This window comes from Idiotropiscis lumnitzeri, chromosome 13 (genome assembly GCF_059441095.1).
Source record: "Idiotropiscis lumnitzeri isolate Australia: NSW breed Sydney's pygmy pipehorse chromosome 13, RoL_Ilum_1.0, whole genome shotgun sequence".
NCBI lineage: Eukaryota > Metazoa > Chordata > Actinopteri > Syngnathiformes > Syngnathidae > Idiotropiscis > Idiotropiscis lumnitzeri.
In genome coordinates this window covers 16,046,011-16,072,716 of record NC_142403.1, presented here as the reverse complement: position 1 = coordinate 16,072,716, position 26,706 = coordinate 16,046,011, and the positions used below count along the sequence as shown (strand labels likewise).

Here is a 26,706-nt window from a genome sequence, read left to right as displayed (position 1 = left end):
GTTTCATGAAGGAGATTGAAACTAGACCTGTTGGTTTAAATAAAAGTTTTTAAAAAATGGCAAGTCAGTGTGCGTTCAGCCCAATATTGAGCAGGGAGTGCCATCTACTGGAGTCCAAAAGTACTACAACTGGTTCATAAAGCAGATTTGAAGCTTCATTGCCGATTGTGCGCAGCGAGTATTAAGAGTGTAGGCTTGTTTTGCAACCGAAATGCTATTATTTATAGTAACGGCGGAGAGTGGGTGGTTGGGGGGGGGGGGGGCGTGAATTGTTTTCTTCTTCCTGGGGGGGGGGGGGGGGCGTAACATAAAATAATTGAGAAGCACTGCAATAATCCAAGTTTGGGTAAACGTAACCCAGTCTGCTCTAAACTCACAGCTAGGCATGCAGAGAGTGGGTTAGGAAGACAACACCGCATTTTTTGAGTGTGTGTGTGTGTGTGTGTGAGAACAACTGCAGTGGGAGCAACCTTTCACCTGGCGTGTTTTACACTCGGACGAGGCAACACTTCAAAGGTGCTGTAACGTCATCCAAGTGCGACTGTCATGCAGTCCAAACGCATAATTTGGGTGACCCCCCCTCCCAACCTCACACACACGCACACACACACTCCAACCGTTCCTACTCCAGAGGGCTGTAAAGTCATCAGTGTGAATGCCCTACTTTAATAACCTCGCAGTGAGGCGAGGTTAACGTTCAGCCGCTGGCCAAATTGCACGTCAAAGAAGCGCGCATACCCCGAAGCCAAGCGAGCATGAGAGAGGTTATTACGCTCTTCGCTTGTTCGGGGTTGCGGGTTTGATCATGAGTGCCATTTTGTTTTAAAGCAATCATGTAATTTGCAAGCGTGTGACCTCGCAAAGCGCGCCTCTGATTCGTGTAAGGGGGGAGAAAAAAAAAGTGGTAGATTGTTGTCATTGTGGATGTTTGCGAGGGAAATTCAGTTAGCAGAAGGGAAAGTGTGACGCAGTGCGGTGGGATTTTTTTTTTTTTACAGTACACTGTTATTATCCAAATGAAACATCTAAAGCTTTTACTTCCAATTTATGTTTTTTTTGTGTGCTTTTTCACTGTATTGCACATATTTTTTTATTACACAACAGATTGGACATGTACATAGCAGAGCTTGTCAAGAAAAGTGGTTTGTTTACTACGAATGCCAAAAGTTCATCCACCTAATTTCTGAAAAAAAATAAAATAAAATAAACATCAAATTTTGATGTAATATTCAAGATTAGATGTGATGGATAATTGACTTTTTAATTGTTTTATACAAAATTTTAATTTAATAAAAAATCTAGTCTTGCCTAACCACCCATTAAGTGTGAAAAGAATCAACCAAGTAAATCCTGTTTCCAAAAATCATGCCGTGAGTGTCACATTGTGATGTAACAGTGAGCCTAATTTACCCGATACCGCCCCGACAAGCTGCAAAGACGTTCCACCGATTTCAAGTGACGTACTGCCAGACTAAACAGAATCATGTCAAAAACACAAGGTAAGCAGAGCTGCATTGTTGTTGGATGCACTGACTAGCATTAGCATGCGTTATCAACGTGGTGGGGTAGGGGGGGTATTTGTGTTTGGCAATATGTGTCCACTGCATGCGCCACATGCGTGGATCTGCATTGTGCACATTTTTCATGACATGCGCCATTGATTTTTTTTTTTTTCAGCTTTGACCTGCAGGCTAAAATTTGAGATGCAAGCATGGTACGGCGGAAGTGAATGCAATGAAAATAAACGAGCCTCTCCCAGTTAAAATTAACTAACAAACACATGTCTGCATTACAGTGCCCCCCAGTGGCCAAGGCATGCACACGAGAAGGAATTAAACCCACATCTCAAGGCACCACTGCACATCATATTCAACATCATTTGTGCGGATCACGGCAAACCATAATACCAGGAAGGCTAACCAATACGTTTAGGAGGAAGGAAATTGCAAATGTTGGGTGGGATCCGCTGCGACAATTTGTGTCCCGATTAAAAACACGCTTCTCACTCTGTGATATAATATCTCACCCGCGGCACATGTAAAATGAGTCTAAGTGAGTTATGTGCGCCAATGAGTGGATTGAATCACGCTTACCTCAATGATTACATATGACGGAGATCCCGCCGTGATATCGTGGAGGGCCAATCTAAACATAATTGCAATATTGCTCGACGCACATGCGTGATACAAATCCAATCTAAGTAGAACATTAGAGATTATTAAAGACCGATTGAGCGGTGGCGGTGCCGATTTCCACTTAAAGTGCAGAGAGGAAACAATGCACGAGGTGTTTGTCGCTCCACATGTTGTTTAAAAAAAATAAAATAAAATCTTTTCATAGCAAACTTATGATCCATAACTGTAGTTCCCAAGAGTATATTGAGTTCAGGGTCAAATATGTATTGTATGTAAGTGTTTCTGAGAGTTTAGACCAGTGCTTCTCAAATAGTGGGCGGGGCCGACCTGGGATGGGCGTGGTGCGATGCTGAGGGGGGCGTGTGTGACCCTGGGGGAACATGCTTTTTTTCTGCCGTCCTACAATAAAGTGTAATTGCACCTCCACACCACTAGTTAGCAGTGGCGCTCTCATTGTCTATTGTGCACAGCGAGGATTAACTCTACATTGTAGATTTGTTTTGCAACAAAAATGCGATTATTTATAGTGGGGGGGGGGCGGGAGGGGCAGATAGTTTTTGCTAGGGGGGGGGACGCGTAACATAAAATTGAGAAACACTGGTTTCGACCAACAGAAAAGGCCTTGCTAGTCTTCGTAGTGACTTCCGACTTTAGATGAACACGGCTGCCATCTGTCGAGTGACTGTTTGTGTTGATCCGCCAACGTTGTAATGTAACCCCCTCCAGGTCTTCGGGGATCTTTCACGCAAACAAACCCTTCTTAGAGGGCCGAGTGCAAAGTCCCAGTCCTAATAAAAATCAACTCATTTCAAAGGTCTTGACATTTGGAGAGTGCGGCAGAAACGGTGAAATTACCACAAGGGGGGGGGGGGGGGTTGCCTTGCGGTGACAAAACTGCGGCGGGTAAGTTTCACTGAGAATTAATTTGAATGCATGATTACTTGTGAGCGTCGCTGTTTCGCAGGAAGTGGATGGATGCGGAGATGAGCGTAGGAGGACGGACATGGGTGGAGACCACAACAGCTCCTTGGAATTGCTCCAAGGTCTCACTAGTAACACGTGAAATTCAGGCGTCGCTTTATTTCGTCTTGGGAATTCTCAACTCGACTGTTTTGATAAAGCAATTTAAGACAACCACCTCTAATAACAAAGTCATACGACAAAAAAATTGAAAACAACTCATGGAATCTTCGAAACAAAACAACTGTGAAATGCCAGTGAAAGGACGCCAGAGTATGAATTCCGTGCTCCCTCTTCCAAGAACGAGTCAAGAGGCGAGCAGCAGCGTTTTGGACCAACTGGGACGCTCGAGGGACTGGCTGACTCCAAAATAAAGTGCATCACGATAATCTAGCCGAGATGTCACAAAAACATGGATTCAAGGCAACCCCGTGTCGGATTTGGCAAAACAGCCCCAGTGCCGGATGTAGTAAAGCGGCCCCAGAACAGAACTGATGCTGAAATCAATGAAACGCGACGAAACCCCAAAACGCACAGCTAAAAACATTCAAGAATCGTTCGGTACACCAACAAAGTATCTGTTCTCTGTTCATTCCCAGCGTTGGTATTTACGAGCGCACATTCATCCATTCTCAAAAAGTTTGCAAAGTTATATTTGATTGTGCAGGTGTGACTAATGAAGGGGTGACCAATCGCAGCCTCTTCCATTCATGGGCCTCCTCCAGTGACGCAGTCCAGAGGAGAGGAAGTGAGTGACAGCCGCCTTCATATACTCCCGACTCCCCTCTCCAAAGTCACTCACGAGTCACACACAAGCGTTTTAGTGGAGTCCACGCAGCAGAAGCGGGGGAAACATGCCCGTGAAACAGAAGAAGCGTGCAGCCTCCAGCAGCAACAGCAGCAGCGGCGGCGGCAGTTTGACAAAGCTTAGTGGAGGAAACGCGAGTGCAGTCGGCGTGGTCGGCGTTAGTCTCGCCGCCCTCCTCGTCCTCGCCACGGCTCCTCTCATACACAGTAAGAGAGACTTTGGAACTAAAACTATTTTTTTTTTTTTATCACTTGTTTGGAGTATAATTTTTTTTTTAATTGATTGTGTATGTTATAATTACAATGTTATGAATATTTTTATTATTATTTATTATTTCATAAGAAATTATTGAAATATCAGATAAATACATTTATAATGCCTAGTGTTTGCGAGGCTGAACGTTTTGGGGTAACTAGAATTTTAAATTTTATTTGTACATTTATTTATTTAATTTAGTAATCACAACATTTCAGTGCGCGTCTTTTAACGTCATAGTGATTTTTACACTGAGATCCACGCTGCTTATTAGTTTTATCCATCTCTTCATCTGTCCAGCCAAGAGAAAGCATTCAACAAATATTCAGTATATGACATAATTCATCCATCCACCCATCCATCCAACAGATAACACCATCAAATTATCCATCCATATATTTAATAAACAACAAAATTCACCCATCCATCCATCCAACGGATAACCCCATCTATCCATCCGTCATCCATCCACACATTCAATAAAAAACTTTTTTTTTCATCCATCGTCCATTAAATAGATAACACCATCTATCATCCATTCACTAAATAACATTTTCATCCATCCATCCAATAGATAACACTATCATCCACCCATCTATCTTTCCAATTGTTATCCAGTAGATAAGACTAGGTATTTATCATCCTTCCGTCTCCATCCTTCGTTTTATTCATTTCATATTATTCACTTGTTCATCCATCCATCCAATGGATAACACCATCCATCTGCCCATCCAGCCATACCTCCGTCCCTCCCTCATCCATCCATAACACCATCAAATTATCCATATATTCAATAAACAACAAAATCCATCCATCCCAAACATAGTCTTCACTTTGGCACATTGGACTAACACTGAATTGCGCAATGTGATATTTGGATCCAGCAGTGGCGTGTAAACCTAATCCTCCGCCAGCACCATAAATGCAGGAGCTCGAAAGAAAAGCTTTTAAACGGCAAATTGGTCAACAGCAGCAATCACGAGGATGCTTTCAGCTTTTACACTATCACCACGCATCTTCTGTTGATGTTCATGGGAGGCTATTTAGCTTCAAGATGCTTTGGTTTTTACCAACGTATTCATTTGCGTTGCGCTCACACAACAAGGTGCTCCGGTAGAACCTCGGCAAGCCACCGTCGACCAGAGGCAGCTTCTAAGCCAGGTAAGTGACACCGCTTCTTTCTTCTCTTTTCCCCGTTGTCCTTATCATCTGCTCTATGCTGAACCTTCACAGATAAACGCAGCCTGTTCCTCCTCCTTCTCCGCAGACTATCAGGTGCTGTTACCATGCATACATACGAACATCAGATAGCACCCAACATCATCCATCCATTTGATAACTCTTAGGAAGTGCTCTCTATCACTCACCCTCCATCCTTTGAATAGATAACCGTATTCACCGTATCCATCCAACCAGTCAACCGCCATCCATCCATGGCACAATCTACCATATTTTCCGGACTGTAAGCCTCATCAAATATTTTTTGGGGGGGGAAACTAAAACAAAAAAAATAAAAATAAATAAAAAACGATATAGCCGCACGAGGCTTTAAGACACAGTTTTCTATGTTGAAAAAAATGAGTTGTTTACTGCATGTACAGAAGGATTTTGCACAGCCATTGCACATAGTTAAAACATTGCCTTTTAACACAGCAACAACTTTGCTGATTAAAACAGAACAGACCCAAGAGGAAAAAAACTTTTTTTAAATTTATTTAGCGTATCTTCTGAACTATAGAGCGCCCCCCCTACCGGTGAAAGAAAAATCCACAGAAAAGTTGCACCGTTGTATTCACCGTATGGTTCAAAATCGAGGAAAAAAGTCGCGGCTTATAGTCCGGAAAATACAGTAAGGAGTTATCCTAGAATACAGCACTATCTTGAATACAAAGGGCTCTATTTTGTGAATGGTGTAAATCCAGCCCGGCGGCGGTTCTGGAAGCAGGAGGCCTGCGTTACTGTGGGAGTAGTCACAGTCAAAAATGAAGTCTTAACACGGCAGAGTGAAAATATCCACCAAAAAAAGGGCACTTGGAGAATGAGCTACCCACGTAGCTGTGCTGCGCAGTGGACTGTGCCTCGTTATCTCCAAGTTGCTCCTTTTGTTGCCCGGGTCTGCCTTGCTTGACCGAGTCCCGCTTTCCATGAAAATAGAGCCCTAGGTCTTCAACAATAAATCTAAAGGCAAAGGAAAATGTCATCTTTTCCAGGCATCTGACATCTTGGGAGAAATGTGCTTCTTGATGCTGGTTCAGAAGTCCAAGGTAGACTAAAAAGTAGAGTATACAGTAGTATAAAAATGACACACACACGTGCACACATATATATATATACATATAAAAAAATGATTAGGTTCTTTTTTTTTCTCAGGAGCTCAAAGGACAAGAAAATAACAAAAAGGTGAGCATTGTAACAGTGTGGTCCAAAATCTGTAAAAAACAACCGTTGGTATTTTTTTTTTTTAAATAGTAAAAAAAAAAAAAATCAAATAAAATAAAATATTGCCATAGTAATTAATGTCAGAAGCGGCAATTATAGACAAGTCCCACAAAAAAAAAAAAAAAAACATCCAGAAAAGGGTCTTACTTCCTGTCTCTCTCTTGTCTTGGTTTTTGTGTCAACCAGAGCCCAGTATTGCAACCCCTCCTGCATTTGGTGTCACGTCTGCATTCCCGGCGACAGAGAGGACTCTCAGTGCAATTAAGTACCACTGCCCAAAAAAAAAAAACCCCCAAAAAAACCAAGAATGTATAGCCAGATGGAGCAGCAAAAAGTCGACTGAATTGAAGCACGTGTTACTTTTATGTCATAGACATTACGAAATGCTGCTGTTTTTTTTTTTTTTTTCAACAAATTAGTGATGACAAAAGCTGTATTCGATAATGATATAAATTGAAATATAATTCCTGCTTGTCACTACAGGCTGAACTGGAGGGACCCGGCGGGATTCAAAGCAGAGGCTACTTCCTCTACCGGGTACGATAGAGAAATCTGTCCAACAACAACAACAACAGAAAAGAAAAAAAAAAATCTGAAAAAGATGAATTTTTTTGTGTGTGTGTTTTTATGCAGCCTCGGAACGGAAGAAGAACGTTAGAATACGAGTAGCCAAAAGGTAACACTTGACCACTTGAGCCCTCAGCAGCCGCCCCACCACCGAGTTGGCGACACAAGTTACTGAATGTACATCAAGAAATTGATTTTATGAAAAAAAAAAGAAAGAAATATTACACCTTTGTCCAGATTTTATTTTGTGGGATATGGAAAATGTACATATACGCGTCCTTTGCATTAAAATTGCTATCAGGTGTGTATTTGTGTATTTATTCCCCATAATTAAAAGAAAGAAATCGCAATAGTTTAATGTAATAATTAAAATAATCATTACTTACGTTTTAAAATCAATTGTGTAATTCCATTATTTTCTTCCCATTTATTGTATGATAAAAAAAAAAAAATCGCAATTTATCAATTGCGTAATTCCATATTTTCAGAAATTTATTTTAAATAATTACCTTGTAAAAAACAATAAGCAAATAAACATTTTATTATATTGATTGTGTAACGAGTTCACTTTGAATTGCTAGATGGCGCCATAATCCAACAATTTAACATTCAAGGCAATCACATCACATACTAGTAGCAGAACAACAGTACAGTACATGCTACTAGTGAAGCAAAACTACGAGTGAGGCATTTTAGTTGGGGTCAGGGGGGCTGTTAGCGTGTGACACATGCTTACTAGTGTGGCCTAGTAATGTTACTAGTGCAGCACACTAGATTACAAGTGAGGCTTAAATATGTACTACTTAGCCAAAAGTGACACAAGCAAGGAGAACAAAATGTTTTGAGTAAACAGCTGTTCGACTAGTACGCTGAATTGTTTTACTAGTGAGGAAAAGAGCATACCAGTACATGGATAAAGGATTATGGAATAAATTGCGCTTCCAATAAAACATACTTCAAACAAATCCTGATGTGTGATAAAAAAAATAAATTAAAAAAAAAAAAAAAAACGCGTTTCCTTGGCTTGAGTGACATGGTAACTTTATTTGAAGTATGACGGAGAAGCTGTGAGAGCACTGAGCATTTCTTTTTTTTTTTTTTTTTTTAACCCGAGGAGCATATATGTTATGAGATAACCAGAAGTAGCACACGGGGGATGTGGTTAAAAAAATATATAACACAGGTAGCGGATATGAAGCTTGTTTTTTATATATATATATATATATATGTATATATATATATATATATATATATATATCACACACACATACAAAAAAATGCAAAATATTTTGCACCACATTGGAATAATTTTTGGCAAATTTTGTGAAAGATTGTCATTAGAGTAAATTTCTTCTTACAACACTAGAAAAAGAGCATATTCACCCTCATGCGTCATACAAAATAGCACTCCCCCCCGTTAAATATTTACATTATATATTACACATGACCTTCAGTACAGTAGTTAAAAGTCCAATCTTGAGCACATTCTTTTCATAAAAAATAGTTCATCTGGGGGAAAAAGGGGGCTTTGTGGGAGCTTTTGCAAAAAGCAGGGTTCCCCAAACTGTGGGTCAGGGACTCAGGGGGGCCCGAAAATGGGCCATAGGTCCATTTTAATTGGGTCGTGGCATGTTTGTAGAAACAAGTTAAAGAAGTATAGACTTCTCCCGAAAACTTGAGGTTATTGGGCATTGGGGGAGATTGCAGGATGAACCTAAAATGCTAACAAACTTTCGTTCAGCTTCTTGTGAGAGGACAGAAAATTGTGTCGAGAAGCTCAAATTAAGTTCAGCAGCCAAAGTGCATTTTATGTTCATTTTGGCGTTTCTCAAAATCCGCAACTTTTTAGGAGTCATGTATGTGGATAAGGATAAAGTGATGCGGCGAGGCCACTTCAGGGCCACATGAGGGCGCCGTTGCGGCGTTCAGTGCAAATGGGGATACTTCAGGGGTTCAGTCCAGTCCAGTTGGCACCCCCCACGCCCACCCCCTCGCGGCTGCGGCACCGTGTGACTGGTTTAAGTGTCCGTCCTGTGGCCATGTGGCTGTTGTTTCTGCTGGTTGGCAGGGGCGGTGGCGGCGAACGCTCCCGCCTGCTGCAATGGGAAGGCCCCCGCCGGCAGGATCAATTGATTTCCGTGAAGCATCCGCGGAGCCTTCAGCATCAAGCCAGAAACTGCGTTACTTTTCATCCACATGACATGGATTTATTTTACGATCTTTTGGTGTATTGTATGGAAGTTGTTTTTTAAGTACCGAGTAATTAAAACACTTTTCCTGTATAAAATAATTATTTTATTATCAGATTACTCATAAAACAACTTTATAATAAAGTATGATTTAAAAAAATAATATTGATTAATAAAAAAAAAAAATGTAAACACTACATGTTAAAATGATAACTCAAAAATTACTAATACTAATAATAAAATAATAAAAAAAATAAAAGGATAATTAGTGAAATTTACTGATGGACTTAATTTTTTATTGACTGCAAATATTTACTTGTTTAATACAATATTAAAATCTACTATTAATTACAAGATTATTATTTATTTAATTTATTTATTTATTATAAGTCAAATCACAAATTTTCCACTTTGTTTTGTAATTTTTCTTGGCTTCAGTTTGCCTTTTGGCAGCAAACTAAGGCATTATTACAAACCACACTGAAACATGAAATTGACAAAAGGTTGAAACAATCCGAAATTAAAACCCAAAAAGTTAAATGGCAATTACGAGCCGTGTACCTGCTGCTCATGTTGCGTCGGTTGCTGGGCGATACTGATGGTCTGCGTGGGTCCCGGCTGGGGGGCGAACGCCGTCACCACCTGGCCCATGAACATGGTGGACGGCACCATGACCGCCCCGCACGCCATCTGGCCCGTCACCAGCTTGGTGAGCAGCTGACGGGTGGCCGGGAACCTGCCCCAGGAAAAATATGAACATGTTATATAGCTGTGCTTAAATGTAGACGAGTGCACAGTTTCATCATGTCGTGTCCTACGACATGGTTGGCCTACTAGCGTGCAGAAAGTCTCATCGTCTTCCATTGGAGGTTAGCCGTCCCTGAAATAAAAAAAGGAAGAAGATGCAAACCTAATTTGGGCGGTGCGGTCCTGCGTGAAGGTGGCGACAGTGGGAGTGTTGGGCGGCAGGCTGCTGGCGATTTGGAGCATGTTGGCGGCGTTTTGCTGTGGGATCATCACTGTGTTGTACAGAGACGCCGCCAGTGAAGGCTGCGGAGGAAACAAATGTTGAAATTCGAATATCGTACAGGTTAACATGATGTGTCTGTGAAGCAGAGTTACTTTAATTTAAAATGTATTTGCATCAAGTCGACACTAGGCATGAGCCAATTACCGCTTTAACATGATTTTAAAAAGTGAGAGCAGAGATGGGAGGGGTGAGCAGTTACGCACTGAAGAGGAGGGAGTGGACAAGACGAAGCCTTTTTGGTCTTTTGATTAATGTGCAAAAAAATTAATTGTGCTACGGGGTTAACATGAGTCCACGTGTCTGTTCTACAACTAGCTCACTGGGACACTGTGACTTACTAAGAAGGATTAAAACAGAAGAATGTTAACATTTAGTTAATAATGTAACACATTCTATATTTTGTTGAAATATGAAATATTGCTTTTTATGGGGAAAAATAATAATCTTACGTACACAAATATTTTTTAAAAAAAAGAGGCTATTTTAGAGCTGTTATTTTAATACGGTGATAATTTTGCTCAGTAATCACACCGTTAGAAACTAATATCATTATATATTATATATTAACTTAAATTATTTTTAATACATTTTTTAGTGTTTTTTTTTTTTTTAGTTTTTATTACTTTTAATTTGGGGGGAAAAATGCTCGAGTTGAGTTTTTATTAGTTTTAGTATCATTTTTTTTGTCAGTTTTCATTACATTCATTTCATCAACAAAATGTAGTTATTTTGTTCGTTTTTGTTTACGATTACAACCTTGGTCACATTCGGCCATGGCGCTCGGTTTGTAAAGGTCCTCAGAATCTCCCGCCTCTCAACTCGATCAAAAAACAAAATAATACCATACCTGTGCTAGTGCTGTGTTCTGTTGAGGCTGCACAGCATGTTGTTGTTGTTGGATGGTGGCCTGCAGAGGGCCCGCGGAGACCACCTGACCCGGCATGCCGAGCACGGGAGACCCCTGGGGGGCCACCTGCAGAGCGGTCATATTAACGGATCCTTTCTGCACCAGCATCTGCAAACTCTGCTCCTGCACCCTCTGCAGCTCCTGCTGGATGCGCCACAGCTCGTCCAGCTGCCGCTGAATGTTGGTCTCGATGGCGTGGGTGCGCTGCTCCAGCTGCTTCTTCATGTGTTGCACGCTGTCGAGATGGTCGGAGAGCTGCACCGACGGCGCCTGCCGGGTGCAAACGGCAACACGCGGCAAACGTCTCAATAAGAGCCCGAGGGGAATCAACGACACCACTTTCATGTTTGTTATATACAAAATGACTTCTTCCTGCATTTTAATCATTTTATATATTAATTTACGCACTATAAGTTGCTCTGAAGTCGCACTGGGGGTGCGAGTCACATTTTTGGAGGAAAAAAAAAATTATTCGAAAATTACGCTTGTAACTGTGGGAAAGTTTTTCTTCTTGGTTTAAACGCAATCAGTGATCATTCAAATGAATTAACATCAACAACTGGACTTAAAAAAAATATTTCAGGACGCACTTTAAGTATAGGTTGCTGTATTAGTTACACTATAAAAAATGACTTATAGTCAGAAAAAAAATTATTGTCATTTGTGCCGATAAGAATGAGGTAAATCTTACTTGGGTGCTGGTCTGAATTTGTTGTGGTTGTGGTGGTGGTGGTTGAGGTTGCTGCGAAATCATTGTCGTCGTCTGTACTGTGCTTTGGGAACTCACGGACTGCTGGAGACACCCACACAACAAAATAAAATGTTTTTTTGTTTTCACATTTACACGTTAAAAAAAAATAACGACATGGCCGACAAAACTCAGACGATTTACTTTCTGTTGTGAGGTTAAACAAACAAACAAAAAAAAAAAGGACAAAGTAATTTAAAACAGTCAAAATTTCTTCCTGTCATTCAAATCTTTATTGTTGTGAGCTTTAAGGCAACAAAAAAGAAGCTAGTTTAGTCGTTACATAAATATTATTTTTAAATAATCGGACGATGACTCGGATAATCGTGCCAAATAGTAGAGTCAAATTTAGAGATGTGGATGTACACTGGCATGAAATTGTGTAGCTTGTTATTATTGTGTTCTCACTTCTCATACCAAATAATCAAGTAATCAATATCAGTTGATTGGTGAGCATGACAACTGTTAAAAAAAAAAAAATTCTCGGAAGGCAATACAAGACTACTTCTGACAACAAATTCTCAATCTAATGCCACGTTCTTCGGATTCAGGACCCACCTGGCTGCAGACTGAAGATCTCCTTTGCGAAGCCACGCCAGCGTTGGATGCAGCTTGACGCCCCGGCGTGCTCTGGCCTGCTTGGAGCTTCACTTGGGACGCTGAGGACGCAAGAAACCAGATGAACCCGATTGATCCAACACCGTGGCGTCAGAAGTGGGATCCCACTTACAGGAGGCCTCCGACAGCGGCGCGTGTGAGGATTTACGCGAGCTTCGCGACGATGCCGAGGGCGTCCTTCTGTCGCCGAAGCGCCCCAGCGCCTCCTTGAGGCTGGAGGCGTTGGGCTGCGACTCCAAGCCGGAGTCGTGCGACTGCTGAGGGAGGAGAGCGATGGTCAGCGGAGAGCATCGGCGAAGGCAGTCGACACATCGCGACGCTCACCTTGTCTGCTGTCATCTCCGGCGGCGACGCTTTGGGCCGCGGGTCTCGCCGCTGTTCCGATCTCACCTCACCATAGCTGACGGATGAAAAAAAAATGACGCAACAATCAGAAAGTTGAAATCAAACTTTTTTTTACAAATCTTTATTATCACCGGTGATAAAACAAGGGATCCAACTTCTGACAGCAGATTGCCACGTAAAATCTAACCACCCCATCTTTCAAGTTTAATTGGTAAATTTCAGAGCTTGACTTCTTTTTACACTATAGTGCAAGATCAAATGAGGGATCCCACTTCTGACACCACCACATTGTTCGTTTAATAATTAAATTCATCAATGTACAGTAAGTAGATTTTTTTATTTTTAACTGAATTCCACCTCGGCAATGGGCGAGGACCCGCGAGTTCCCACTTCTGACACCGACTTGTCAATTTGCGGGCTGCTACCACTTCGGAGATCAAATTCAGGCTGCAAATTTAATATTCTATCAGTGATGATCTTGACAAACGAAAGTTTCAAACGCCATCAGTGGAGATTTTTATTTTGATGCTTAAAATTTCACTTGAGACTGTTTTGACGTTTTCCGTGATTTGCCGGGTTTCACATCGGCTTGTTTTCTTCCAAATCTCTGTAACTGACCGTTTTCTTTTATCGAAGCCGATTGAAAAATAAATCGTACATGGGAGAAGAGCGTGCGCGACTGTCTCCCTTACCTGACAACAGTGTGAGTGCAGACAATGAACTCGGGTCGAGAGTTCCACTGGTGGTAGGTGATGTAGTATTGAGTCTGTAGCCAAATCCACTGCTGCCCTTTGGTGAGGAATCGGTAATAACAGGACTTTCCTTTGCCGTATTGCATAACTGCAAAACACGCAAGGTTGAAGACGGTAACAATTTTTTTTTTTTTTTAATTCGGAGGGGATAGCTGATGCTAACACAGCGCCCTGACAGTCGTACTCACGGTGCTCGTGACATTTGGCCAACGTATCCAGGTCGTCCACGTGGTAGTAGTCGTAACCGGAAGTGCCCAGGACCTCAAACGGCAGGTAACCGATAATAGGCGGAGCTCTGGACACCCGCAAATTCAGGAGTGACTCTAGATATCGCTTTCTTAGATGTTTTCCGATGAAGCGTTCAAGTGTACCTGTGGTCCAGGAAGAGGAATTTCCACTCTAGACTGTGTCTGGAGGTGAATTCTTCATTGGGTTCCTCGACCGTGCACATCTCCTGTGGTGGGACAAAAAAAAAATCGCCGCTATCAGTTACGTGACGGATTTTTGCATTGGCATGATTCCGATTTTTTTTTTTTTTAGTGTCATGAGATGATCGTACGTGTATGTTCATTTTGAGGGGAACAAATATGTTAGGGGGGGGGGGGGGGGGGCGTCTACCTTGATGAATTTGGGTTTGGCGAGCTTCACGGTGGCTACGAGACACAGCTGCTCCTCAAAGGCCCCGTGGAGCGATCGCTGAATGACGGCTTCGGTGAATCCGTTGTGAGTGCAGTTGGGAACTGGGGGTACAAATTCAAATTCATGTCAGTGGCAGCGACAACAAAAAAAACGATGGGATTTTTTTTTTTTTTCTTAATGGCTTTAAGCTGCATTTATTATTTCATGTGGATTCTCTAATCAATTTATTATTATTTTTTTTTTTTTTATTATGATTGTTGTGATTCAAATACATATTACTCTTTTGCATACCAACTTTGCTCTCCTTCTACTTTTTATTTACGCACAATGCACTGAATTGTATTTTGGCTGCAACTTACTTTCATAATCGATTAATCTGTCGATTATTTATAGATTGATGAATCAGATTAAACAACAAATTCCCATCCCTTTATTCAGAAACAGCTCATGTCAACTTGACAGTGGAGAAAACGGACGAGTGTAAATGAATATTCAGAACTTCCTGATCATTGTTTTTCAAAGGAAATGCCTTATTTTGAAAAAAAAAAACAAAAAAAAAAAAAACAGTTGAGAAGTCTGCTTTTTTAGGACTATTTAAGGATTTTTTTTCCAACACAACTATTTCATAGCTCACCATTCTTAAGGGACTTGAAATTTCCAATAAACTTGACATATTCATAGACAGGCGGCTCCTTGGGGTCCATTGTCCCTCGAAGCATGTGGCAGCAGAACTCCAGCTGGTTCTTGGCTGTAATTTGAGGACAATCAGGACGTGACGAAATGCTGGCACGAAACACGCTCACGAATTCGCTGAAATCCCAGACAAAAAAAAAAAAAAAAGAGGATTACTCTTCAGATATTCAGGCGTCTGCATCTCCCCTTCGGCGACGTGCGAAGATAGCAGCTTGTAGACGTCCGAGTGCTCCCCCCTGGGCAGGAAGTTCAACAGGTTCTGATCCACAAGATCGCACTGGAACACAATGCGTGTTTTTTTAACACTCCCGTTGTTATCGATTGCGTACGTTCTGAACAGGGAAACTCACAGGGAGGTGTTCCAGCAGCGACGTGACGCTCTCCGAGGCGTAGATGATGTTCCCGTCGGTCGCGATGGCGAGGAAGAAGCCGTCCAACGCCTGAACGGTTAGGTTGTTAGCAAGTCTTTGTAACATGTGAATGTTTTGGCTTAAAAAGCTCAAAATGATAAAAGGACAAAGTCCCCTTGATTGGGTTTATTCTCTCACTTTTATTTTGACAGTAAAAAAAAAAAAAAAAATATATATATATATATTTTTTTTAATTTTTTTTTTTGGAGAATTGCTATTTTTTTGGGCTGTGAAGCACATATAAACATTTTAGGGGAATGTAAGATTTGTTTTAAATAATATCAGGGTTTGCGTTTCACCTCCAACATCAGCTGCGTGAACTCCTCGTTGCTAAGAAACGGAGGCTTCCAGTCCTGCCTGATCTCCGTCGACTCGGACTGCGCGGAGATTTCTGATGGACGAAATGGAAGAAATATTATTACAGGGCGATTAATTAAGTTTATTGATAACGATGTTTTTTTTTTTCTCCCCAAAATTTTTTAATCAAGATATACATTTTCAAAATGTGATTGAAAATAAGTTTTGAAAAATGTTAATTGATTAAAAAAAAAAAGGCAAAATCAATACGAAAGAAAAAACACACATAGCGTGTCCTCGCTAACGTGCGCTTGGCAAAGAGAAGAGCAGTTCGTTTCCAAAAGCAGCCAGCTTGGAAAAACCTTGAATTGGGAAATCTGATTTTTCTTGGAAACAAAAAAAAATCGGAGGTTTTATTTAAAGATCGTTGGTTACCTTGTTGTTTCTGAAGGAAGTCGATGCTCTTCTGCAAAATGGTGGACTTGTCCATCTTACGGGTGTTGCCCGGCAACATGGTGCCCAGCTCCTTAATGAGGACGTTGAAGTGATCTCGCCGCTTCTTCTCCGACTTGTTGCGGGACACGCTGCACATACATTTGCTCGCATGAAGACCACCAAAGAAAAAAAAATAATATTTCTCACCGTTTTGCTTTGTCCTTGTCATCGTCGTCCAATAACCCAAAGATGCTGCCGTCATCCCTGAAGGGCACAGGGAAAAAAAAAAAATTGCAATTTGGATGACTTTCTCTTTAAATTCTTTTGGTGGTAACGTAGCAAGTGGCACTGCGTGAGAAAAAAAAAATTCGGGATTTACTTGAGGTGGGCCGCTAGTTTGTAAAACTACAAAAAAGTGTTGAGAGATGCTGACCCAGGGCAATTATTTACTCAGCAGCAGAGACGATCATGTGATTTTTAGGAATATGCCTCTCATGAAGGGGAAGGTGTTGAGCTGTACAATTAGATTTTTAATAGAATATCAATGTGCTGCTCCTTTTGTTGTTCCCACCTTGGCCACCTGGGGGCAGTATAATGCAGTCAAACAGAAACAATTCTGTTTACATGTGTTGCCCCACCACTTGTATTTGAATACCTAGATCTTAAAGGGTTACATTACCGTAAACATTTATGCTAATCGTTAGCCCATCTATGGAGTTTTTAATTATGTGTTAGCATTAAGCTAGCGAGGACATGCTTAAAGGCAAAGGTTGTTTGGTTCTTTTAAATACACGATTATTTTTGCTTCATTTATAACTCGGGGTGGTATTAAACAGTCTGATGTGGCTATTTTGAATACAAAAGATTAGCCGCGGCACGACATCAAATAGAGCGGAGGGCGCCATTTCAGGAAATGCAAATTTTGAAAAGATTTTCTTGCAATGTGACTCACTGATCGATGCTTGAGGTCATTTTGATCCGTTTCACGGTTACCATGTCAGATGGGGTCTTTCAATCGCGACGAAGACATTTGTGAATCAACCTTGAGGAAAATTAGAGGAAAACAAATTAGAACAGCATCCATCATGACAATTTACAAAAGCAGCCTGTCCGACCACACGGACAGCCAAGCCGGTCCGGAGAGACGAGGAGGAGGAGGAGGAGAGCGGACCAATTTGGTGTCGAGGCGGACGCGGGCACCGGTGGCGTCCCGGATCAGTGCGTCGAGAGCTGCCGAAAGGTCTTGGCGTCGGCTCGGTGTGGGAACCCGACACATGGCAACAACATCGGAATCTGTGAGATTAGAGCGGAAAAAGAACCATGTCCCGTCTTGAAACAATGACCTCTTTCTGTCGGGAATTGCTTTTGATGAGGACTCACTAGACACTTAATTAGGCACACTTGCAATTGCATAAAAAAACTAATTCCCTCCAAGAAATTTAACAATAACACTGATCGTTAATAGAAAAAAAATCTACGCATAATTGACACCCAGTGAAATGTTTTTTTTTTTTGTTTTTGTTTTTTTTTACCCCCAAAAATTCTCCAAAGATTGCTGATAATAATAATTAAAGAATGTTATGGTGTTCAGGTCCAGTGGCCCTTCTGATTTCAACTCTGTTGACCTCGGCCTAATGGCATCTTATCTAAAGCCAACAGTCGCAAACTTGTGTTTGAAACTGGACAGCGATTATAAATGAGATCGGGAAGTTGGCGCTGTTGTGCAATCCATCTTATTTCATTTTCGGCAGCTGTCTAAAGTGAAGTCCTTTCTTTCCCTGCAGCACTTTGAAACAGTCATCCATGCCTCCGTTCCATTTTGGCCAAGTTACGGCACTGCACTTTACTTTGGAGTCAGCCAGCCCTCGCTCAATCGCCTCCAACTGGTCCAAAATGCTGCCACTCGCCTTTTAACTGGCGCTCGGAAGACGGATCACGGCACCCCAATCTTGGCCTCTGGTCACTGGCTCCCATGCAATTTTAAGATACTTCTGTTCGTCTGCAAATCTTTAAATGGCACCGCCTCGGCGTACTTCTCCGAAGTCCTCCACCCTGCCCGCTGCCTCAGGTCTGCGGACCAAATACTGCGGTAGGTGCCGAGATCGTGCCTTTTCTGTTGCCGGTGCTTCCCTATGGAATGAGCGCCCATTGAATTTTGGGCAAGCCCCGCCCCCTCTTTGTCCACTTTTAAAACTCGTTTGAAGACACTTTTTTATTTTTAGCGTTCGACTCAAAGCGAGACTGTTGCTGTTCTCCTGTGTTTTAATTTGTGTTCTAATTTCCCGCTAACTTATATGACACCATATGGAAAGTGCTTTGTCACAGCTCCAGCTGTTGTGAAATGCGTTATATAAATAAAGTTGTCTTGTATAAGGTCACCTTTTGCGTGACAGATTTCAAGTGAGGGCACTTGAGGTGGCGTCATGACGACTGAGCGACTTCAGGCAATGCAGTGCAATCGGGCCCCCACATGAGACTCGCGTGACTTCAGGTTGGGCTCCTCTTTCCTCCGCCGTGGGCTGGGCGTCTTGCGACAGAGAAGCACCGGCGGGGACTAAGTCATGTGCACAAAAAGAAGGCAGCGTGGCTCGATCGCGTCAACCTTAGGAAGCAGAAGCTGCCGAATGAGCGTTTTATAACCGGGAGAGCAGAGGTTGTGTAACTGTGATGTCATCGCTGCTTCACTGACTCGCTGGCTCAATGACCTACTTTCATCCTCCTCCGCCCTGCAAACTTAATCGCAGCACTACGGGTAACACCGACCCACTGCGGCCAGCGCCACCCTGTCAAAATCATTCCACCTTACGGAGGATGTCCCCCCTCAGCGCAGGCGGGTCCAGACGCTTGCAGTCACGCTATGCAAAAAGGCTTTCCTAACAACACAGCCAAACCAGTCAAGATGTGGGCCAGTATTTTTTTTTTTTTTAACTCTTTCAGCCAAGGTGCATATTTTACACAAGCTTTTATTTGTTCCGCCTGTCACCACACTGTAAAAAATGAGGAGTGATATTTACTTGGGGGGGGGGAGAAAAAAAAGTTTTTTCACTAAAGACATTCTAGGTAAGTTTTCCAAGAATTTTTGAGTGGATTTTACTAGTTTATTGAATTTAAAAAGGCCAATCAAGGGGAAGTTAGTTAGGCCAAAAACGCGGTTGCTTGAGAACAGGTGTGGGCAAACTACGGCCCGGGGGCCACCTGCGGCCCGTTAAACGTTTTAATCCGGCCCGCCGAATTTGGAAAAAATGAAATGAATAAAGCTTGTTGATGTTTTATTTTCTAAATACTGTGGTGTGTCAAACACAGATATTTTGATGTAAATTTATTTTTTTCTCAGGTTACCAAAACACTCCGTCCATCTGCTCCTGTCAAATTTTAAAACCCATTGTGGCCCACCAATCAAAAAGTTTGCCCACCCCTGCTTTAGAGGGAGGATTCCGAGGTTTCCACCTGACACCAATAAAATACTAATAAAGAGTATCAGAGGCATGGATCACGTGTAGCGAGGCAATCTCCCAACCTCGAGGTTATGGGTTTGATCCGCCACCGCATTGAGTTCCCTTGTCAACTAATTGCAATTATATTATATTCTAAAATCATTCAGCCCTAGTGAATACTGAATAGTAAGATTTTTTTTTAGTCAATAACTGGGGATAACCCCCACAGCCCCCCCCCCCAAAAAAATAATTAAATAAATTAAATCTGTGAGTAGGCAAACGTCAAATGCCAAAGCACAAACATTCAAGATACCACAGTTTGTGACATCGGATAACTTCCCACGCCACAAGGGATGATGTCTCACGGCACGCCGGTTGGGAATCACTGATGTAGGCCACCCAATCACCGAGCATGTGAGTCACTGGTGGATCTCCAGTGACGCGCCTCGCCACGCCTGGAGCTGGCACCGGCACCGAACGGCAATGTGCCATAGCAACCGCGCGGCGTAAAAATAGACCAGAGTTCCTCCACAGCTATCGCAAGTCTCGCCTGAAAGTGAAAGCCTTTGTTCCTCAACCCGAGGACCGTCACCAGCAGGGGTGCTCCTCTCTGGAGCAATATTTGGCACCCATCTGTGTCGTTTGTGTGCGATTTCCTGGCTTTCGTTCACATCACTTTAGATGAGAGTCACAATTAGTTGTCATCCTCGGAATCTCACTTAGCTTCCTTAAATGACAAAATTGAGCTCTTGGTTTAAAATATCCTGCTAGGAAAGGTCTCGATAGGTGATCAGAAAATTGTGCCGATTAAAAGTCATTCACTGCCAGCTTCGGTGAAATGAATAGACTTTGACGTATAAATCCGTCAATGGGAGTGAATGAGTTAATAAAAAAAATAATAAAATAAATAATTGAAGCACTTTTATAGAAGATGACCGCACTTGACACGTGGTTAGGTAAACCCCGGTGTCATAGCAACCCCTTGTTGCCTTTCTCATCATCTGCGTCATTCGCTGACACCCGAGACTGGAACATCGGTGATCACTCAAAAGGTCCCCGCTGTCAGAACGCAGAGACCGCAGCTTAGGCGAGTATGAATAAAACACGAGGGAACGCCATCTGCTGCCAAGTGCTACTAAAAGAGAGGAATGGTTCACGTTGGGTATTTTGGGAGCCTTTATGATGGACTGCGTGTGATGCTGCCCCATCGGAGGAGCCATGATATAAGATACGCTACTTCAAGTTTGCGAGAGCAAATTTGCATTTCGCACCTCATTAAGACGCATTGAATCGCAAGACTGAGAATGAAGTGTCCCAAAAAAGCTCGCACACAAAGATCGGACAACCTATTCGGAAATCTTTTGTTTGAACTGAAATGTATATTTGTGTTTGAAATTTCCTCACTGAAAATGTTTCCATCCCAGACAATAAAATAGTTTGTCGGTATACACAATGTGAATTCCAGGAAGAAAAAAAAACAGTTGACTATACCAATAAAAAAATAAAATAAAAAATTGTTCATTCGTTACATTGCCCGCCATACATAAAGGTAAAAAAAATTGCTCTATAAAATTAGGAAGTTGATCGTCAAATTAAGTCATTGGTTTGCAAAACAAAAACACTTTACCTGATGAAATTATCTAATATTCCAACGTTACCCAAATGGAACTACAATGTGGTGATTTTATTTTATTTTTTTTCAAAAACATCTAAAAATAATGCCAATATCTTACCATCAGGCTACTTGATTAAGTATCCACGGCAACAGGCAACAAAAAAAAAAAAAAAAGCCCCGGCCATTTCAAATTGAAGCAACAGCACTGCCCCACGTGCATCAACATTTGAAACACTTGATTCACGATACGACGACGTCATAGCACTGATGTGACGCTCGTAAAAATCGGGCTTACCTGCTTACGTCGCGGCAGCTCAGCGCAGCGGTCCAGATTTCGTGTCAGGTCTTCCTCTGTTCAAAAGACAAGAATTGCTTATTGAACAGAGGTGAGGAGCTCACACTGTTCATTCCCAACATCTGGGTCACCAGCACGGCCGCGATATGAGAGCCCTCGCACGCAAACACACACACGTCCTGGCAGTTCATTTACAAGCAGGCCGCCCTTCGGCTGCCACTTCCAAGAAAGGTAAACGTGAGCGTCAGTTCTTGGAAGAGCATGAATGGAACCTGGTTGTTAATTGGCACGTTTCGAAGAACGGCTGCGACGACGCTCAAGATAATTCTCCCAATACCTGCTTCATTCAGGCAAATCCTGAGTTGCCTGGCAAATATCCGTAAAAACCCACCACATAAAGAGCATCTTAAAAAAATGGATTAAGCCTTAAAATAACACTTTCCACATGCATTAAACACGTGGATTTTTTTTTTTTTTATATATACGCTGAATGTGTCCATTAGGTTTCTTTTAAAGAGGATGTAGAGGCATTTTTTTCACAATTAACTTGTTCACTGCCATTGACAACTATAGAAGTCAAATAGTATATTCATTTTACCTGGGCTGGCAGTGAATTGAATTTAAAAAAAAAAAAAAATAGAATTACCCTGGTGGCTGAACAATATGCTTTCATCAAAATACTTCAAAGATCAATCTTGCTGATATTATGAATTATATATATATATATATATATATATGTATATATCTCGCATGCAAATAAGCCCCGCCCCCTCTCCTGTAGGGCTCATTCGGAAGGCACTAAAAAGCTTTTGGCTCCGCCCCCGATCAACATTCAAACATGAACATGGTTACTTAACTTTCTTTGCCAATGACGCTTTTTTTTTTTTTTGTACGTCAGACTAAAATCAGGTTGCCCACGTCTCGGTATGCGATGCGTCTATGCTGCGTACGTGTTGGGAACTATTTGTGTCAGTCGAGATGGGCCTGAGCTGATAGCGACAAGCGTGACGCTTGTGTGCCGGGTGTTGCGTCTATACTTGAAGTACTTGTGCGTCTCTGAGTGACAACTGCGTCAGGAGAAGCGTCGCAAAATGCCGGCAATTTTCAAAGTTGGAAACTTTCAGTGGGGAATTGGAGAATTTACAGGAATAATCCGGGAATCGACAAAAAGGAAAGTTGGCGTATTTGAACTGATCTGTCAAAACAATAGAATGGTCTGTTCTGTGACAGCGTAAGCACCAAACCAACCAAAAGGAAGCTTTTGCCAGGAAAAAAAAAAAAGTTTGCTACGAGCTTTTTCCGTTATTTAGTATTCAGCAGTAGATCGTGTATCACTGAAATCACCAAAAACACAGATTTCTGACCAAAAGCAGAGAAAACAAGTTTTCAAGCAGAATTTTTCAAGAGATTTTTTGCTTTTGTGACACTACAAATTCCAAAACATCAAAAAAACAACTTTGCGAAAGAATTTGCAAAGATTTTTTTTTTTTTTTAACAAGTCATTCATGTTCATGTTCTGTTAAAATCGCAACAGAGACTTTCTACTACATACAGCGACACAAACTCTGTTCATGCTGGGATTTACACAATCGGGATTTTGGACCCATCAGTGAGTTTAAAAAAAAACGAAAAAACAAATGAGATAACGATCACGGATGCAATCAGGTGGACCAAACTATGCCAATTTATTTAAACAACTTGATTATTTACTGAACAGTCGACTATTTGCGTGAGAATAAGAAAAAACACATTTCAAAATGTGTTTTTTTTTGGGGGGTCAGTTGGAACGAATAATGGCATTTTAATTCATTCCAGTGGGCGAAGATGATTTGCGATAAGAGCGTTTTGAGTTACAAGCAAGGTCACGGGATGGATTCAACTCATATCTCAAGACACAGCTGCATTAGCATACGGTGGTTGACTTCTCTTAAAAGACGAATGACACTGAGAGGGGGTCTTCCAAAAACGACCTGCTTACAAGCACTATAGCACCGACACGGCAAATTCGGCCAAGAAAAATGTCGATGAAATCTGCACCGTCGCAATCACAAGGCTGATCCAGTTATGACACAAGTGCTATTTCGGCAATATTTAGGCTAATCGCTTTGGCGCATGCCACTGTTTACAAGCTTGCTTTTGTCACATCTGGAACCACGTGCTACAATCTGTGAAAAATAATCAGTAGCTTCACTTGCGGGAGAATTCTGCTCGATGCTTATCTGCGCAGATTCGGCATGAGCGAACTGTAATTGAAACTTTTCATGTCGGGCGGTCCCGACGGCAAAACGAGAGGTCACCTGATATAACTTAAAAGTAAGTCCCCCTCATGGTCTCCTTAAAGGACTCAAGCAGAAAAATAGGAATCTGTTTAACAGTTGCACAACAAGGCCAGATTCTCCCAGATGTTGCATCTTGCATCATAAAGTGCTTTAATGAGGACTCTTTCGATTTTAGCCAGCTTTCCAGGTGCAATAAAAAAACGGGATTCACTTTTTTTTAATACTCAAGCTAGAAATAAATTAAGATGGCTATTTCAACTGTTGATTTAAACCGATGTCTGTTCTGACTGAAAATAAATAACTACAGCGGTGCCTCGAATTTCATTCCTGCCGTAACCACATTTGTTTGTAACTCAAAGCACTGACGTTAATTTGTTCCAGCTTCTCCCAAAGCACAAACACAAAAATGTTGAACTTGTTGTTTGAAAAGAAAAACTGCAGAAGATTTTTTTTTTTGTTCAGTTTTTGCCACATTTTTTTTTACTTCAATTCAATAGACATTGTGCAGGGAGTTGGTCACAGCTTCTCAGCAATCCTCTTTAAGAGGATAAATAGCATTGGTCAACACATTTTTACAACATTTTTTTTAAACAGAGAGGCATTTTTTTTTTGCACTGATTCGAAATCTGCCCTCTGTTTCTTTCTCAAGCACATCAGGTTTTTATAATAATAACAATAAAAATGATATAATGGCTAATATCGTAATATATTTCATATTACTTGTGAATTAAGGATTAGGTTCAACAACAGGCAGTTTCTTTTTTTCTGAAACATCATTGCTATAAATTACAACCCATGATGAAAATCTGTGTTGTGCAAGCTTTTAGGAGTCAAATGTAAAAAAATGACACCCGATGACACATAAGCCACCTCTGCACAAATAATTTGCTGTTGACCAGTGAAATATATAACACCGTGTTGGATGGCCGAGTGGTCTAAGGCGCCGCGTTCCGGACCCAGTCTCCCCAGGAGGCCTGGGTTCGAATCTCGAATTTCCCCATTGTGGGACTAATAAAAGCATTATTATTATTATTATTATTATTATTATTAAATTGTCAGTCTACATGTGTTGCAGCATCGTTTGGGTTCAAATAGCTTTTGCTTAAAGAAATTTGTTAGCTCATCTGTGGCACTTTACATTGTTTGTTCACCTTAAAATTGCATTTGACAACCTGCAAAATACATCAAAAGTTAAAAACCAAAATCAGCTGCTTCAATCAATAAAATAAAATAATGTCACCTTTCTAGAGACCTCCTTATCCATATCTATCCAAACCACATAATATATAAATCCAAATTTCAACCCAGCTCGCTTTGTAATGTGGAACATGAGTGATTCATTAAACATTAACTTCTACAATCAGATCACAAATATGTCAAATATCAACCAAAGGTAGCAGCGGGTCATTTTCAGAGTGGAACCCCTTGGCACGACACCTTGACCCGCACGTAGCCGCCTCAGAGGTGGCGCCGGCCGGCAACGTTGACCGGCGAATCACCGCTAGGCTAACGGCACCTAGCCCGCATGCTAACCAACAAATTTTTTACAGTACGTTTACAAATAATATTAATAATAATAACAACACCGCCAGGGTTTCGTCGCTTACCGTTACATTTGACCGGAACTTTTCGGGGCACCTCTCGCGCGGCGTGAAGAAGATAAAACTCGGGAAAATTCTCGTCCGGGTGAAACGAAAAACAATTCAAAAAGAGCGACGCGTCAATTCCCAGAGAAGCGAGCGTCAACCTACTTTCCGTCGAGGCTAGCCGGCTTGCTTGTTAGCTTAGCTACCGCCGCGTTAGATAAGAATGTGGGTCAGCGGGCCTTTGGCAAGAGCCCAAGCCCGGCGAGGCGACGCGGTTCCGGCTTGTGGGCTGTGATGCAGACACTGAAGCAGAGCGGCCAGCGGTGTTCCACTCACCCCCATGGGCAGACACCCAAGTCAGGCAGCCCACTCCGAACCGGCTTGCTGGAGCTTTTGGTGGGCTGCCGGGTACGACGCAGCCCGGCTGGATGGAAGTGGACACATGCTGCGGGAAGAAGGTGCAACCATGCCCGCGAAGAGGGACACCATGGCGGGCACATGAGTTGGATCACCTGGGCCGGGTGTCATTGTACGCGTGTCCAGTGAATTTGCGACAATTTTGTCGCGTGTATTAGAACAGGTCGAAAGGTGAAAAGGAGAATATAAATGATGTGATTTATAGTTTAAAAAATATTTAATAAATGTTACATCAGTGATATCAACATTTCGTAACAAAATCAGGGCACATATAACAATGAGTAATTAAATACATTTGTATTATTGATATTTAAATGATGATTATATGAAAATGTTTTGCTCATTTACTGCACCTTAAAAAGGAATGAAGTTGTTCCTGAAATGCTTAACTGTGATGCCACCTGTTGTTCACGAGCAGTGGTTTGAGTTTTTTTTTTTATGCTGATTTGAAATTTATTTTAATCCTTAAGTACTAAAAAAAAAAGTACATTTCCATTCTTTTTTTCTTTCTAGAAATGACCACTTTCCAGACAATTCCTTTCGGAACGAGGGAAAAAAAACAGTGGGGAGATAATTTCTCAGAGTGCAAATCCATCCAATAAATATATAAAAACATTTCATTTTCCCAAGAGATTTTTTTGTAATAGTTTACATCACCATTGTGCCACTGATTAAAAACATTCATTCTAACTTCCTCAAATTTGCTACGGCCTTATTTAAAATTCCAACCAATATGAATGCAATTTTACAAATTCACAATTGTTCAATCAATCGAAACATTCACAACCTAAATGTTTAACAACTAATACAGTACTCTTAAAGAATTTAAATTAGCAAGAGAAAAATTCCCAAA

At 41.5% G+C, this 26,706-nt stretch overlaps 2 protein-coding genes across 8 annotated transcripts; one reads left to right on the top strand and one right to left on the bottom strand.

The window, feature by feature from the left end:
* The first annotated feature begins 3,949 nt into the window (after window positions 1-3,949).
* On the top strand, window positions 3,950-7,266 carry nmu (neuromedin U). Its single transcript, XM_088312334.1, has 7 exons — window positions 3,950-4,109; window positions 5,264-5,319; window positions 5,392-5,433; window positions 6,369-6,422; window positions 6,784-6,852; window positions 7,081-7,134; window positions 7,231-7,266. The coding sequence occupies exons 1-7, from the start codon at window positions 3,950-3,952 to the stop codon at window positions 7,264-7,266; spliced, it is 471 nt and encodes a 156-aa protein (XP_088168460.1).
* Window positions 7,267-8,385: 1,119 nt separating this feature from the next.
* Window positions 8,386-25,952, bottom strand: clocka (clock circadian regulator a). Of its 7 annotated transcripts, XM_088312457.1 has the most exons (22): window positions 25,458-25,756; window positions 21,572-21,627; window positions 17,399-17,520; window positions 17,180-17,269; window positions 16,435-16,491; window positions 16,228-16,376; window positions 15,795-15,886; window positions 15,436-15,525; window positions 15,242-15,362; window positions 15,027-15,140; window positions 14,372-14,493; window positions 14,125-14,207; window positions 13,942-14,048; window positions 13,694-13,841; window positions 12,981-13,056; window positions 12,769-12,913; window positions 12,597-12,697; window positions 11,982-12,083; window positions 11,231-11,560; window positions 10,264-10,403; window positions 9,915-10,089; window positions 8,386-9,320 (listed from the first exon to the last, which is right to left on the bottom strand). In XM_088312457.1, the coding sequence occupies exons 4-22, from the start codon at window positions 17,221-17,223 to the stop codon at window positions 9,183-9,185; spliced, it is 2,334 nt and encodes a 777-aa protein (XP_088168583.1). In that variant the 5' UTR covers window positions 17,224-17,269; window positions 17,399-17,520; window positions 21,572-21,627; window positions 25,458-25,756; the 3' UTR covers window positions 8,386-9,182. The 7 variants fall into 7 exon arrangements, with proteins under 7 accessions (XP_088168583.1, XP_088168585.1, XP_088168587.1 ...); XM_088312459.1 differs by lacking the exon at window positions 25,458-25,756 and adding an exon at window positions 25,773-25,952 and having other exon boundaries at window positions 17,180-17,520; XM_088312461.1 differs by lacking the exons at window positions 17,399-17,520; window positions 25,458-25,756 and adding an exon at window positions 25,773-25,952.
* Window positions 25,953-26,706: the final 754 nt, after the last annotated feature.